Raw genomic sequence first — 17,226 nt, forward strand, 5'->3', positions numbered from 1 at the left:
ACACGCACTAGACAAGAAGGATTAGCTGAATTCGATCCTGAGATTGAAAGGACCCTTCGTTTGTTGCAAAGGGCCAACAAAGGAAAAGAAAGAGAAGAGGTTGTCATCTACGAACCAGCCATAGAGTTAGAAGGAGAGATGGTAGAAGGAAATCGCACCCTCTTGGATTATGCTTGTCCAAACATTGATGGGGCGACATCCAGCATTTGCAAACCTACCATCCATGCCAATAATTTTGAAATAAAGCCTGCAATAATTCAAATGATCCAAACTAGTATTCAGTTTAGTGGGTTACCAAGTGATGACCCTAATGCACACATCGTTAACTTCCTTGAAATATGTGATACATTTAAACACAATGGAGTTAGTGATGATGCTATTTGGCTTAGACTATTTCCTTTTTCATTGTGTGATAGAGCTAAAGATTGGCTCAACTCACTCCCTACAGGAAGTATCACCACTTGGAATGATTTAACCCAAAAATTTTTGGCTAAATATTTTCCACCCTCCAAAACAGCAAAATTAATTAATGATATTACTACTTTTGCTCAATTTGAGAGGGAGTCCCTATATGAAGCATGGGAAAAATTCAAGGAGATGCTTAGGAGGTGTCCTCACCATGGGATACCAATTTGGCGACAAATACAAACCTTTTATAATGGTATTACCCCCTCTAATAGATCCATTATTGATGCAGCCACAGGTGGTACAATCATGAGGAAAACTCCAGAGGAAGCATATGACTTAGTAGAAGAGATGGCATCAAACAGCTACCAGTGGAGCAATGATCGAACCAATTAGAGGGGAGTACACCACATTGATTCCATTGCATCCTTATCTGTGCAAATAGCCAATTTAAATAAAAGACTGGATAATTTTAGTATTGTAGCCATTAATACAACATCTAGCATCTCATGCGATTTATGTGGACAAATAGGACATGCCAATTCTGATTGTCAATTAAATAGTCCTTTTGTTTCCCATGAGAATGCTAATTTTATCTCTCATGTTGGCAGGACAAATTACAACCCATATTCAAATACATACAACCCAGGGTGGAGGAGTCATCCCAACTTCTCTTGGAGCAACAATCATCAAAAGGCACCCATGGGATTCCAACCACAACCGCCCCCACAAGAGAAAAAGAGCAATTTGGAGGAGATGATTTCTAAGTTCATCAACACTGCTGAAGCAAAATTCCAAAGCCATGAAACAACAATTAAGAACTTAGAAGTTCAAATGGGGCAGGTTGTGAGCATGTTATCAGAGAGGAAAGAAGGAGGGCTGCACAGCAACACAGAAAAAAATCCCAGAGAACATGTGAATGCCATAACCTTAAGAAGCGGGAAGACAATCGGTGAAACCCAAGAAGACGACAAAGAAGCTGAATCGGCCAATCTGAAAAAGGAGAATGAGGGAAGTACCCCTAAACTAAATTTACATGAAATCCAACTCCCTATTCCCTACCCAAGAAGAGTTTTGAAGGCCAAATTAGATAAACAATTTGAAAAACTTTTGGAAGTATTTAAAAAGATTCACATTAACCTTCCTCTTCTTGATGTGTTATCGCAAATGCCCAAGTATGCAAAATTCCTAAAGGAGGTGATGTCCAACAAAAGAAAATGGGAGGATTGCGAGATGGTAAAATTAAACGAAGAATGTTCAGCCATTCTTCAAAATAAGCTACCACCAAAATTGAAGGATCCAGGGAGTTTCTCTATACCTTGCACCATAGGAAATGCTGAATTCGATAAAGCCTTATGTGATCTTGCTGCTAGTATAAATTTAATGCCTTACTCTATTTTTAAGAGACTTGGATTACATGAACTAACATCTACCACCATTACCCTACAACTGGCTGATCGAAGCATCAAATACCCTAGGGGAATAGTGGAAGATGTCCTAGTTAAAGTAGGGAATTTCATCATCCTTGTTGATTCTATTGTGTTGGATATGGAGGAGGATAGATTGATGCCATTAATTCTAGGGAGACCCTTTCTTGCAACCGGTAATGCTTTAATTGATGTACAAAAGGGTCAACTTACTCTTAGGATTAATGGAGAAGAAATGATATTTAATGTTTTTCAAACCCTGAAGTATCCCAACACTAAAGAACATGAAATTTATGTAATCGACTCCATTGATGTGATGGTAGCAGAAATTAATAAATCAAAGATAGATGACCCCCTTGCAAACTGTCTCATTAATTCTAGTAATAACATGCAGGTAGTGGAGGACGAAGTAGAGGAGGTAATAAACTATTTTGAGGCCGGCCAAGAAGAATGCAAGCCAAGAAAAGGGAAGTTTCTACCATTAGATGGGCCGATCCCCTCTAAACAACTATTACCCTCCATCAAAGCACCTCCAGCTTTGGAACTCAAACCCTTACCTTTTCATTTAAAATATATGTTTTTGGGAGACAGTTCCACCTTACCTGTAATCATCTCTTCTGATTTGACAGGCCTCCAAGAGGAAAAGCTTGTGAGGGTACTCAAGCAACACATATCGGCCATAGGATGGAGCATTGCAGACATAAAAGGAATCAGCCCGTTGGTATGCACACACAAAATTCTGATGGAGAAAGGCTGCAGTCCCAAGGCACAACCACAAAGGAGGCTGAGTCCAAAAATGCAACAGGTGGTAAAGGCAGAAATTCTGAAATGGCTCAAAGCAGGTATTATTTATCCAATTTCAGATTCATCATGGGTAAGTCCCATTCAAGTCGTACCAAAGAAAGGTGAGATGACTGTAATCATAAATGAAAATAATGAATCAACTCCCACAAGAACAATAACTGGCTGGAGGGTGTGCATAGACTATCGAAAATTAAATGAGGCCACCAGGAAAGATCACTTTTCACTGCCATTTATTGATCAGATGATAGAGAGACTTGCAGGACGAATATTATTGCTTCCTGGACGGCTACTCCGGGTACCTTCAAGTACCCATTGCACTGGTAGATCAGGAAAAAACCACTTTTACTTTCCCTTACGGGACCTTTGCCTTTAGGAGAATGCCTTTTGGACTGTGCAATGCCCCTGCCACTTTCCAACGGTGTATGATGTCATTATTTGGTGACTTCATCGATGACTTCATGGAAGTCTTCATGGATGATTTCTCTATTTATGGATCATCATTTGATGAATGCTTGATTAATTTGGAAAAGGTACTCCAAAGGTGTGAGAAATCTAACCTTGTTTTAAATTGGGAAAAATGCCATTTCATGGTTAGAGAAGGAATCGTTCTAGGGCATAAGGTGTCCTCTCGGGGCATTGAGGTTGATAAAGCTAAAATAGAACTGATTGAAAAATTACCTCCACCACATTCAATAAAAGATGTTAGGGGCTTTCTCGGGCATGCTGGTTTTTATAGGCGGTTCATCAAAGATTTCTCTAAAATCGCCAGGCCCCTAACAAATCTGCTAGTTAAGGATGTGCCTTTTGATTTCAATGATGATTGTTTGCATGCATTCAACATTCTTAAAGAGAAATTGGTTCAAGCGCCGATTGTATCAGCCCCTGAGTGGGAACTACCCTTCGAAATAATCTGTGATGCAAGCAATGATACCTTAGGCACAGTTTTAGGGCAAAGAAAAGATAAGAAATTCCATACCATTTACTATGCAAGTAGGATCGTGAATGAAGCACAAAAAAATTATTCCACTACCGAAAAGGAATTACTTACAGTAGTATTTGCTATTGAAAAATTCAGATCCTATCTGCTCTTATCTAAAGTTATCATATTCACTGACCTTGCTATCTTGAGATATCTGCTTGTTAAGAAAGATGCAAAACCTAGGCTGCTACGATGGATCTTGCTGCTGCAAGAATTTGATTTAGAAATTAAGGACAAAAAGGGTAGTGAAAACACAGTGGCTGACCATTTATCAAGGCTAGATGAAAAGTATGTTGAAAGTATTGATAATTCAGCCTTACATGATGAATTCCCAGATGAGCAACTCTATGCGATTAATGATAAAAATGAACCTTGGTTTGCTGATTTGGCTAATTTCTTGGCAGGGAATGTGATGCCTCTTCACTTGACATATCAACAGAGAAAGAAATTTTTCTCTGATGTGAAATATTACTTGTGGGATGAACCCTACTTGTACAAAATCTGCAGGGATGGCTTGATAAGGAGATGTATTCCTGAGGAGGAGGTGCAAAGTGTCATACAATTCTGCCAATGCAAAGAAGCCGGAGGTCACCATGGAGCATCAAGAACTGCTTCAAAAATTCTTCAAAGCGGTTTGTATTGGCCATCACTCTTCAGGGATGTATTCAAATATGTAAGTGCTTGCGATCATTGCCAAAGGACAGGTAATATCTCCCGAAGAAATGAGATGCCCTTGAACAACATACTTGTCTGCAAAATATTTGATGTGTGGGGCATCGATTTCATGGGACCTTTTCCAAAGTCTGTTAATAATTCTTATATACTTGTGGCTGTGGACTATTAATGATGCTCGAGTTGTCATTAAATTCATGAAAAAATTCATATTTACTCGTTTTGGAACACTTCGAGCCATCATAAGTGATGGGGGAAAGCACTTTTGCAATAGGCAATTTGAACAACTATTAAATAAGTATGGTGTTACACACCGAATTGCAACCCCTTACCACCCTCAGACCAGCGGCCAAGTAGAGGTTTCTAATAGGGAATTAAAGCAGATTTTAGAAAAAACGGTTACCACATCCAGGAGAGATTGGTCCTTAAAGTTAGATGATGCACTTTGGGCTTACTATACTGCATTTAAAACCCCAATTGGTATGTCGCCCTACCAACTAGATTTTGGCAAAGCATGCCATCTACCCGTTGAGTTGGAACATAAAGCTTATTGGGCTACCAAATTTCTGAATTTTGAATTAAGCAATGCAGGTGAGGCAAGGAAACTTCAGCTCAACGAGTTAGATGAATAGAGGAATCACGCTTACGAGAATGCCCGCACCTACAAAGAAAAAACCAAGGCATGGCATGATTCTCGAATTACTGGGAAGGAATTCAAGGAAGGGGATAAGATGCTGCTCTTTAATTCTCGCCTAAAGCTATTTCCTGGGAAATTGAAAACCAGATGGAGCGGACCTTTTGTGGTGGCTGAGGTATTCCCGTATGGAGCAATCGAACTACATAATGAGAGCAACCCATCCACCATGGGTCCATTCTCTCCTTGAAACCGCCATGAAAGAAAGGTGAAGGTCAAGCTCACGACTTAAAAAGAGCGCTTGTGGGAGGCAACCCATTAAGTTTAGTTACTTGTTTGTTCAGTTTTTTTTCTTATGAGTTTGTTTTTCTCTTCTTCGTATCTCACATCTGTAGGATCTCAACGAGGCATTCAGGGAAGTCCTCTTAAATCTCTCTCCTTGTTCTTGTCATGCATATTCCATACATTGAGGACAATGTATATCTCAAGTGTGGGGGAGGAGTAAGGGGTTGATAAAATTTTTTTCGAACTCTAGCCTGCTTTGATCATCACTTTTTACCTTTCCTTTTGAAATTTCTGCTCCTTAGAGACTTGTTTTTGAATGATTGCAAATCACCTTGAATCATGTGCTTAGGGAGGATAGACAAGAAAGGATGCAGGCAAATCTAGCTGAAATTTCTGGCTAGGGAAGACATCTCAGTAGTTTGAATGATCAATGGGCAAGATGCAATACAGAGTTAACCCTTGTGAGCATTTGGTTTCTAACGGACAAACAGGGGTTGATTATTCTAGAACTTGTCTTGTTTGGCATGTTGAGACCACGATAATGAGTTCATGTATTGGAACGTGTTATCCAAAAAAAAAATGCACTCATCCATGAGATGGAGCATAAAATGCACTCACACTAAGAGAAAAAAGAGTTAGTGTGAGATGGAGCATAAAATGCACTCACACTAAAAGAATAAAAGGGTGAGATGGAACATAAAATGCACTCATCCATAGATCCCAAACCCTAATTCACCTTTTGATGCATTGCACTCATGATAAGTGGTGGAGATGTGATACATAAGCAAGCTTAGGGTAATAGCATTCCTTGTTTCGTTCTGAAGAATCATGAGAGGGAATTTTTTAATCTTGCCACATGTGATTATGAAAACAAAGAGGGCTTACTCTATCCTTAAATTATTCATGCAAAGAGATGCCTGCTTCCCTTGATTGTCGATCTCACTTGGGGACATGAGGATTGGCGATTTAAGATTATTCTTGGACAAGTTAAAAAGGAAAAAAAGTGGATGAAGGGAAGAAGCATGGATACTAATCAAGGCTTGCAAGAGGACAAATACCCTGTTGAGAGAAATCCAAAACAAATCTTTTAGTTAGTTTGTTCTTGTTTTAATTTTGTTTTGAGTTTTGTCTTGCCCGAGGATGGGCAAGAGTTTAAGTGTGGGGGATTTGATGAGAGTAGAATTTATCATATTTTTATCCCCAATTATTCTGTCTTTTATACTAAATTAGCATCTAATTGGACTCAAATCTCTTGTATTTTGGTCTAGGGTAGGAAAGAAGGCATCAAGAGCAAAGAAAGACAAATCGGATGATTTTTCACAGTTTCAACATCGTTCAGTGATCTGGGCCTAACTCACGTCTCTGAACTCCAAATTGGTTGATTCAAGATCCACTGGAAAGACAAGAGAAAAAGATACAACTTTCATTTTTTGGGCTTTCGCAGGTTCGACCTAAATCGAATTCAAATACAGGCCTGAAGTCGGGGCAATTTCGTAGGAAGGCCCAATCCGCAGCTGAAGCCCAACTCGCAGAAAAGCCTGGCTGAAGCCCAATTCGCAGAGGAGGTCTATAACGAATCCAAGAACAAGAAACTAAGAAGAATCCTTTAAGATTTAAATTCTTGATGTAATCTTAGAGTGATAAAAGGATTGAGTTCAAGAGATAAAGAGATAAGATTAGAATTAGGATAGGACTTTCTATTTTTTGTAAAGATCAAATTCAAGAGAAAGTAGGAGACCACCCCCTCCCCTTTAATCTATATAAAGGAGGGGGCGAACCAGCTTTAGGAATCACTTGATCACTGAATCATTCAATCATTCAACTTCTGATTTGAATCAAGAAGCAATGAGCAATCAGTCAAGAAGGGTTCAAGAAAGGTTCAAGAATTCAAGAAACTTCAAGAAGAGGAGATCTCAGCACCGTGGGCGAATTCAAGAGTTCTTTCTTCCCCTTTGTTTGTTTTAATTCTTCCATCATGAACTGATTTGTTTCTTGCTAGGGCTATGGAAAGCCTAACCATGTTAGTGAATATATTTTTATCTTCTTGATTCATCCAAGATTGTGATTTCCATATAATCTATGAATTATTGTGCTTAATGCAATTAAGAGGTTGACCACCTCTGAATTGATTTGTGTTATGTGAATGAATTAAGAGAGGAATTCACATAATTGACAGAATAATTCATAGTGTGAATTGAATGGTATATAGGGATATATATACATGATTCATCTGAATTTAATGGTTTTCTTGGACTTAATGCACTTCCATCTTGAGAGCTCTACTCGAGAGATCGAAGTTACCTAATGGGCATAGGTTTAGTATATCTCGAGAGAGAATATTAAATAAATTTGTGAAAATCTCAGCTTATGGGAATAACAATTAGTCTTGGATAATTGGACCCATCAATATTCATCATTTGCATATTGGATTAGTGATCACCCTTGTTTATATTTTCTTTGTTCCAATTTTATTTTTAGTAGTTCTTGATCAATCCTAAATTTCGATTGTCCAAATAATTAGGGAAAACTGTGATTCTAATACTTATTTTGTTAAATCCCCGTGGGAACGATATTATTATACTACTTGATAACTAGTGGACTTGCTAGGGTTATATATTTATAGCTATCAGTACGACTTGCATAATAGATTACCATAGGACATTTATTCACCCTTTGGTCCAAAACAACTCTGGTGGCATAGTCGGAGGCATCACACATGATTTCAAATGGCAATGACCTGTCGGGAGGTTGTAGAATTGGGGCCTTGGTCAGTGTCTCTTTCCGGTACTCGAAATCCTTAAGACGTGCTTCATCAAAATAGAATGGAACATCTTTTGCTAGAAGGTTGCATAATGGCCTGGAGATTTAGGAGAAGTCCTTAATAAATCATCGATAGAAACTGGCATGTCCAAGAAAAGAATGGATTTGCTAGATAGAAGTGGGGGGTGGAAGTTTAGAGATTATGTCAATTTTTGCTTTATCCACCTCAATACCCCATTCAGAAACTACGTGACCTAAAACAATGCCTTCTTTGACCATAAAATGGCTCTTCTCTCAATTGAGGACCAAGTTTGTCTCGATACATCATTGAAGAACTTTTCACAAGTGTTCAAAACATGTTTCGAAGGAATCCCCAAAGATAGAGAAATCATCCCTAAAAATTTCTAGGAAATCACCCACCATTTCCGAAAAAATTGCCATCATACACCTCTGAAAGGTTGCTGGTGCATTACATAATCCAAACGACATTCGTTGGAAGGCGTATGTTCCATAAGGGCAGGTAAAAGTAGTTTTCTCTTGGTCTTTGGGGTAAATGGCTACTTGGTTATATAATACCCATCTAAAAAGTAGATATATTTTTGCCCAGCAAATTTTTCCAGAATTTGGTCAATGAAGGGCAAAGGGAAGTGGTCTTTTTTCGTTATTGCATTGAGTTTCCTAAAGTCGATGCACACACCATCCCATGGTAAGCTGGGTAGGGATTACTTCACCTTAATCATTAGTGACCACGGTGAGTCCAGCTTTCTTAAGCACCACTTGAAGGTATGAGAGACCATCGTATGGACGCCCGAATCTTGCGGAATAGAATGGGCAAATTTCAAAAATTTCTCTCCATCCTATTGGGAATCGTATTCTCTAATTTAGAAAAATCATATTTTTCAAGGATCAATCTTGAACCAAGAACCCAACCAGATCTGAACAAAAATACTAGGAGAGGGATATATTTGATATGGAGAAATAGTATCTCCCATTGGAGGTGTTCACGCCCAAGGAAGGAACCAAAGACTGCTTCCACTAAAGATGGCGCAGTGCAGGATTGAGCAGAATTAGCAGCGTTCTTCAAAAGAACTAGATCCTTCGCAAGAATCAACTGGATGACACGTGAGCACTACTTCCAATCAGTCCTTTTACAAAACACTGATATCAAGATCCAATCTAGATCACTCCCACTTAGAATAAGAGATCAAACTGGCAAATATGGTGGCGGTAGAAAGGAGGCAGCAAAAAATAATTTTCGCAGAGGTGCTGAATTCTTTTTCTGTGATTTTAGCTCTAAAGAGAATGCGAATGTCTACTAAAGGCTGCCGCCCCGTCCTCCTTTTATAATCTTAAAGGGATCATCTCATAATCCCATTAGGAGTTGCTGATCCAAATCATATTTGGATCAGAATTCCCTTTAAGTGATAAGGGTAAAACCCTTATCTTATATGCAGATTAGATCAGCCCTCTCCTAATCCCATTAGGAGGTTTCCAGATCTGAATCTGTATTCAGATTTAGACTCTCTGAGTGGATAGGGTAAGACCCTATCCTATCTGCTAATCTAATCTCAGAATTCACCCCTTATTCAACTGATCAAATAAGCCCAGTTCGAAATGGGCTTTAGGCCCAATAAGGATATGTGCTCACTTAGCCTTCCAAACTGCTGCCCAGTTGGGCTTCCTTGTATGGCGTGGGACCCAAACATTGATCTACACATCAGCCACATAGGTTCAGCCCAGCCTTTGTTACAAGGCCTGGCCAAATACACTGTTAGGGACAATGCACCCCCTGAAGCCCATCAAATGGGCTCTATGGGCCCAACACTTACCCTAAGTGGTCCCTGGGCCAATTCACCTTGTAACACCCAGGAACTGTGGGCAAATGCAAGATTAGCCCATCAGGTATTACCCTCAATGGTCTTACACTTAACCTCTCAGCCCATAATGATCAAACCTTGCCCGACAAGAGAGGACCTCTCCCTCGGCTGCAAGGAACAATGTTGCACCCTTTTCTCACATGGATCCTGGGAATTAAAACCTTTTGCAAACGTTTAGAAACCATAATATATATACTTTTATATCTCATATAAAATGTATTTTGCAAAACAAATCTCAACGATTGAAATCGGCTGCCAGCAGTCTTATTTTCCATCAGAGAGAGCATCCCCAATCATTACCATTGTCCGACAAAGGGGCTGATCCTGTCACTATGATCACCCACTCAGATGAATTCTAGGACTATCCCAACATAACCTGGTTTTGACCCCCGCTAAGGATCTCACTGATTGGCATATCAAAGATAGCCCAATCTGACACCTAATGCAGTATCACAATCGAGTCTAGGGGTCAGGTGTAACTTTCCAGTTTTGCCCATCAATCTGCAAGGTCCGGGGAAATACTGGAAATCTGGTTCGGTTCAAAGATTCAATTAATCCTACACTGCATGTGCCTTGGGTCTCACCCTAGCAGTTGAGACAGGCCACCCCAACATTTGGCAGCACACCAGTGTCAGCCTTGGTAGGATAAATCTCCCCAGACTTATCCAGCTGCTGTGAACATTCTGAACTAACACGAGTCTCATAAGTGACCAATTTGTGGGTATTACACAGAAACACACCACAAGAACATGAATCAAATATGTACTTTATTCACTTACAATCTATTCATAATGTACATCATTCTGATTGGAGCTAAGGGCATGTAACTGTCTAACAACTCCCACTTGCACTTAGATCCAATCTGGTATAAGCCGGAGTCCCATACTTTCCACGTGCTTCTCAAACACTTTCTGTGTCAATGGCTTAGTCAATGGGTCTGCTACATTATCCATTGACACTACCTTTTGAATCAGGACGTCCCTTCTACCACCAATCTCCTGCAGTCTCTTCGCATGAATGATTTAGGGCTAGAGTAAGCCCTCATTGTTTTCATAATCACATGCAGCAAGATTCAAAAATACCCTCTCACAATTTTTTAGAACGAAACAAGGAATGTTATTACCATAAACTTGCTTATGTATCACATCTCCACCACTTATCATGAGTCCAATGCATCAAAAGGTGAATGCGGGTTTGGGACTAGGGATGAGTGCATTTTATGCTCCATCTCACCCTTTTCTTATTCTTTTAGTGTGAGTGCATTTTATTCTCCATCTCACACTAGCTTTTTTTTTTTCTCTCGGTGGGAGTGCATTTTATGCTCCATCTCACACGAGTGTTTTTTTTTTTTTTTTTTTTTAAAGATAACACATTCCAATACAAGAACTCATTATCGTGATCTCAACATGCCTAACAAAACAAGTTCTAGGATAATCAAACAATGTTTGTCCATTAGAAACCAAATGCTCACAAGGGTCAAATCTGTATTGCATCTTGCCAATTGATCATTCAAACTACTAAGATACCTTCCATAGCCAAAAATTTCAGCTAGATTTGCCTACATCCTTTCTTGTCTATCCTACCTAAGCACATGATTCAAGGTGGTTTGCAATCATTCAAAAACAAGTCTCTAAGGAGCAGAAATTTCAAAAGGAAAGGTTAAAATGTGATGATTAAAGCATGCTAGAGTCCGAAAAAGTTTTCCAACCCCTTAATCCTCCCCCACACTTAAGATATACATTGTCCTCAATGTATGGAATATGCATAACAAGAACAAGGAGAGAGAGATTTAAGGGGACTTTCCTGAATGCCTCGTTGAGATCCTGCAGATGTGAGATACGAAAAAAACACTCATAAGAGAAAAAAAAAACTGAACAAAAAAACAACTAAACTAAATGGGTGCTCGTTTTAAGTCATGAGCTTGACTTTCACCTTTCCTTCATGGCGGTTTCAAGGAGAGAACAGACCCATGGTGGATGGGTTGTTCTCCTTCAATGTAATGCTTCAACCGCTGTTCATTTACCTTGAATGTACTCCCATCATTATTATGTATTTCAATCGCTCCATGAGGGAATATCTTAGCCACTTTAAAGGGTCCACCCCACTTGGTTTTTAACTTCCGATGTTTCCCCCTTTCATCCTTCATAGGTGGGTTTAAACCTAGAATACGGACCTGCACAATAGATGGGAGGGGTTTTGTGTGAGATGGAGGTAAAGATGCATTATGAATTGTAATTTCAAAAGAATCTGGCTCAGAAGTCAAATTTCGCAATTCTGATTTCAATACAAACTTCTGCTTTGCTTGTTGCAATTGATTAGGATTATTGTTATGTGCAACTTTCAGCGTGTCTTCTGATTTAGATGTGTCTACTTCGGCACCAACATCAATGCTATCGATTGCATAAATTTCATGTTCAATTGTGTTGGGATGTTCCATGGTTTTAAATACATTGAACACCACTTCTTCACCATTGATTCTAAGGGTAAGTAGACATTTTTGCACATCAATTAAAGCATCACTAGTAGCAAGAAAAGGTCTTCCTAGAATCAACAGCATTGTCCTATCTTCCTCCATATCCAACACAATGAAATCAGTAGGGATGATGAAATTCCCTACTTTAACTAGGACATCTTCCACTATTCCCCTAGGGTATTTAATGCTTCGACCAGCCAGTTGTAGGGTGATGGTGGTAGATGTTAGTTCATGTAATCCAAGTCTCTTAAAAATAGAGTAGGGCATTAAATTTATACTAGCACCAAGATCACATAAGGCTTTATCGAATTCAGCATTCCCTATGGTGCAAGGTATAGAGAAACTCCTTGGATCCTTCAGTTTTGGGGGTAGCTTATTTTGAAGAATGGCTGTGCATTTTTCTTTTAACTTCACCATCTCACCATCCTCCCATTTCCTTTGTTTCGACATCACCTCCTTCAGGAATTTGGCATATTTCGGCATCAAGAAGGGGGAGGTTAATATGTATTTTTTTGAAAACTTCTAAAAGTTTCTCAAATTGTCTATCCAAGTTTTCCTTCAAAATTCTTCCAGGGTAGGGGATAGGAAGTTTAAATTCATGTAAATTCAGTTTAGGGGTGCTTCCCTCATTCTCTTTTTGCAGATTGGTCGATTCAGCTTCCTTGTTGTCTTCTTGAGCTTCGCCGATTGTCTTCCCACTTCTTAAGGCTATGGCGTTCACATGCTCTCTAGGATTCTTTTCTGTGTTGCTGGGTAGCCTTCCCTCTTTCCTTTCTGACAACATGCTTACAATCTGCCCCACTTGAACCTCTAAGTTTTTAATCGATGTTTCTTGACTTTGGAACCTTGCTTCAGTGGCATTAATGAACTTAGAGATCATTTCCTCCAGATTGTTCTTTTTTTTTTTATGGGGGCGGCTGTGGTTGAAAACCCATGGGTGCCTTTTGCTGATTGTTATTCCATGAGAAGTTCGGGTGATTCCTCCACCCTGGGTTGCATGTATTGGAGTATGGGTTGAAGTTTGACCTACCAGCATGAGAGATAAAATTAGCATTCTCAAGGGAAATAAAAGGACTATTTAATTGACAATCAGAATTAGTATGTCCTATTTGACCACATAAATCGCATGAGATGCTAGATAGTGTATTAATGACTGCAATATTAAAAGCATCAAACTTCTTATTCAGATTAGCAAGTTGTGCAGATATGGCTGCAAGGGAATAGATATGGTGTACTCCCCTCTGATTGGTTCGATCATTGCTCCACTGGTAGTTGTTTGATACCATCTCCTCTATTAGGTCATAAGCTTCCTCTGGTGTTTTCCTCATGATCGTACCACCTGCGGCTGCATCAATAATAAATCGATTAGAGGGGTTAATACCATTGTAAAAAGTCTGAATCTATCACCAAGTTGGTATCCCATGGTGAGGACACTTCCTAAGCATCTCCTTGAATCGTTCACATGCTTCATACAAGGATTCCCTCTCAAATTTTGCAAAAGTAGAAATATCATTAATTAACTTTGCTGTTTTGGAGGGTGGGAAATATTTAGCCAAAAATTTCTGGGTTAGATCATTCCAAGTGGTGATACTTCCTACAGGGAGTGAGTTAAGCCAATCATTAGCTCTATCATGCAATGAAAAAGGAAATAATCTAAGCCTAATACCATCATCACTAACTCCATTATGGTTAAACGTGTCACATATTTCTAAGAAGTTAACAATGTGTGCATTAGGGTCATCACTTGGTAACCCACTAAACTGAATGCTTGTTTGGATCATTTGAATTATTACAGGCTTGATTTCAAAATTTTTGGCATGAATGGTGGGCTTGCAAATGCTGGTTGTCGCCCCATCAATGTTTGGACAAGAATAGTCCAAGAGAGTGCAATTTCCTTCTGCCATCTCTCCTTCAATCTCTATGGCTGGTTTGCAAATAACAACCTCCTCTCTTGCTTTTCCTTTGTTGGCCATTTGCAACAAGCGAAGGGTCCTCTCAATCTCAGGATCGAATTTAGCTAGTCCTTCCTGTCTAGTGCATGTCATGCACTAGTAAATCTGAACCAACAAGAATTCAAAAAAATAAAAAATAAAAATAATTACAGAAATAAAAAGAAAATAAAAACAGAAATAAAAGGTCCAAATTAATCAAGGTTAACAAGTTCTAATATTATTTTAGGATTAAATCCCCAGCAACGGCGCCAAAAACTTGATAGCTATAAATATATAACCCTAGCAAGTGCACTAGTTATCAAGTAGTATAAAATATCGTTCCCACGGGGATTTAACAAAATAAGTATTAGAACCACAATCTTCCCTAATTATCTGGACAACCGAAATTCAGAATTGAGCAAGGACTATTGAGAATAAAAATTAGCATAAGAAAATAAAAGCGAAGGTTATTTGATGGGTTCGATTAACCAAGATTATTTGTCATTCCCATAAGCTGAGGTCTTTCCAGATTTATTTAATATTCTCTCTCGAGATATACTAAACCTACGCCCATCAGGTAGCCCTTCAATCTCTCGAGTAGAACTCTCAAGATGGGAGTGCATTAAGTCCAAGAAGACCATAAAATTCAGATGAATCATTTATATATCTCTATATACCATTCAATTCGCACTATGAATTATTCAATCAATTATGTGAATTTCTCTCTTGATTCATTCACATAACTCAAATCAATTAAGAGGTGGCCAAGCTCTTAATTGCATTAAGCACAATAATTCATAGACTATATGAAATTCACAATCTTGGATAAATCATAAAGATAAAAATATATTCATTAACATGATTAGGCTTTCCTCAGCCCTAGTAAGAAACAAATCAGTTCATGATAGAAGAATTAAAGCAAACAGAGGGAAAGAAAGAACTCTTGGAATTGCCCATGATGCTGAGATCTCCTCCTCTTGCTACCACCTTCTTCTTGAATTCTTGCTCCTTTCTTGACTGATTGCTCATTGCTTCTTGATTCAATCCCCAAGATTGAGTGATTGTGTGATGCCTAAAGCTGGTCCGCCCCCTCCTTTATATAGCTTAAAGGGGAGAGGGTGGTCTCCTACTTCTTCTTGAAATTGATCTTTACAAGAATAGAAAGTCCTATCCTAATTCTAATATTATCTTTTTATCTAATGAACTCAATCCCTTTATCTTTCTAAGATTACATCAAGAATTTAGATCTGGAAGGACTCTTCTCAGTTTTTTGTTCTTGGATTCGTATTAGACCTCTTCTGCGAATTGGGCTTCAGTCAGGCTTTTCTGCAAGTTGGGATTCAGCTGCGGATTGAGCCTTCCTACGAATTTTCCCTGACTTTGGGCCCAGATTTGACTTCGATGAAGGCCGAATCTGCGAAAGCCAAAAACATGAAAGTTGTGGATTTTTCTCTTATCTTTCCAGTGGATCTTGAATCAGCTCATTCGGAGTTCAGATACGCGAGTTAAGGCCGGATTATTGAACAATGTCGAAATTGTGAAAAATCATCCGATTTGTCTTTCTTTGCTCTTAATGACTTCTTTCATGCCCTGAACAGAAATATGAGTCCAATTAGATGCTAATTTGTTATAAAAGACATAATATTTGGGGATAAAAATATGATAAATTCCACTCTCATCACATACCACAAGAACATGAATCAAATATGCACTTTATTCATTTACAATAAATGCCATAAGTACATCAATCTGATTGGAGCTAAGGGCATACAACTGTCTGACAGCTCCCACTTGCACTTAGGTCCAATCTGGTATAAGCCAGAGTCCCATACTTTCCATGTGTTTCTCAAACACTTTTCTGTGTCAGTGGCTTAGTCAATGCATCTGCTACATTCTCCGCTGATGCTACCCTCTGAATTAGGACATCCCCTCTACCAACAATCTCCCGCAGTACGTGGTACTTCCTCTCGATGTGCTTCGACTTCGATTGGGCTTGTGGCTCCTTAGCCTAAGCAATCACTGCATTGTTGTCACACAATAATGGGATGGGTGATGTGCTGGATGGAACTACTCCCAATTCATAAACAAACGTTTTCATCCACACGGCTTCCTTGGTAGCTTCACTTGCGACATTGTATTTGGCTTCGGTTGTGGAGTCTACCGTGGACCCCTGTTTGCTGCTTTTTCAACAAACAACACACAATCCTATCGTGAAAACATACCTAGATGTAGACTTTCTATCATCTGGATCCGAATGGAAGTCGGCATCAGTATACCCCTGGATCTGTAGTGAGCTACCATCGAATACTAGACAACTCTTTCATCCTTCGAAGGTACTTAAGTATATTTTTCACAGCAGTCCAGTTCTCCTACCCTGGGTTGGCCTGGAATCTGCTTACCATACTCACTGCCTGAGCAATGTCAGGACGAGTGCACAACATGGCATACATGAGGCTCTCTATGGCTGAGCAATAGGGAACGTCTTTCATGCCCTCAATCTCCTGAGAGGTCTTGGGAGTCATCTTCTTGGAGAGAGTAACTCCGTGCCTGAAAGGAACATTTCCCTTCTTGGAGTTCTCCATGCTATATCTCTTGACAATTTTGTTAATTAAGCAAATTGGGATAATCCTATTATCCTCTTCGATCTATCTCTATAGAGTTTAACTCCCACGATATAAGAGGCTTCTCCAAGATCTTTCAAGGATAATTGCTATGAAAGACATACTTTCACTGTAGTTAACATTCTTACATCATTCCCAATGAGTAGAATATTGTCTACATACAGAACGAAGATTGTAACCTTATCCCCATTGGTCTTTCTATAAACACAGGGCTTCTCTGAATTCCACTCAAAGTCAAACTGTTTGACAGTAGAGTCAAATCGGATGTTTCAGGTCCTAGAAGCTTGATTAAGTCCATATATGGATTGATTAAGTTTACATACCTTGTTTTCTTGACATGCTGCTATGAAACCTTGCG

The 17,226-nt window shown here is 39.1% G+C and overlaps 1 protein-coding gene and 2 non-coding genes across 3 annotated transcripts; 2 read left to right on the top strand and 1 right to left on the bottom strand.

Moving 5' to 3' along the window:
• Window positions 1-519: 519 nt before the first annotated feature.
• On the bottom strand, window positions 520-626 carry LOC148790435 (small nucleolar RNA R71). The gene has a single exon (XR_016078965.1). It is a non-coding gene; the product is annotated as a small nucleolar RNA R71 (small nucleolar RNA).
• A 481-nt stretch (window positions 627-1,107) lies between these two features.
• Window positions 1,108-3,009, top strand: LOC148790436 (uncharacterized). Its single transcript, XM_088892292.1, has one exon. It carries the CDS (start codon window positions 1,108-1,110, stop codon window positions 3,007-3,009), a length of 1,902 nt encoding a protein of 633 aa, XP_088748418.1.
• A 10,723-nt stretch (window positions 3,010-13,732) lies between these two features.
• Window positions 13,733-13,839, top strand: LOC148790437 (small nucleolar RNA R71). The gene has a single exon (XR_016079079.1). It is a non-coding gene; the product is annotated as a small nucleolar RNA R71 (small nucleolar RNA).
• The last annotated feature ends 3,387 nt before the right edge of the window (window positions 13,840-17,226 follow it).

The sequence above is a fragment of the Nelumbo nucifera genome, chromosome 7 (assembly GCF_055504915.1).
Source record: "Nelumbo nucifera cultivar China Antique chromosome 7, China Antique-T2T, whole genome shotgun sequence".
In the NCBI taxonomy this organism is placed as follows: Eukaryota; Viridiplantae; Streptophyta; class Magnoliopsida; order Proteales; family Nelumbonaceae; genus Nelumbo; species Nelumbo nucifera.

Excerpts from the sequence above, each read along its gene's own strand:
- LOC148790436 (XM_088892292.1), top strand. The coding sequence starts at position 1,108 with ATGGGATTCCAACCACAACCGCCCCCACAAGAGAAAAAGAGCAATTTG.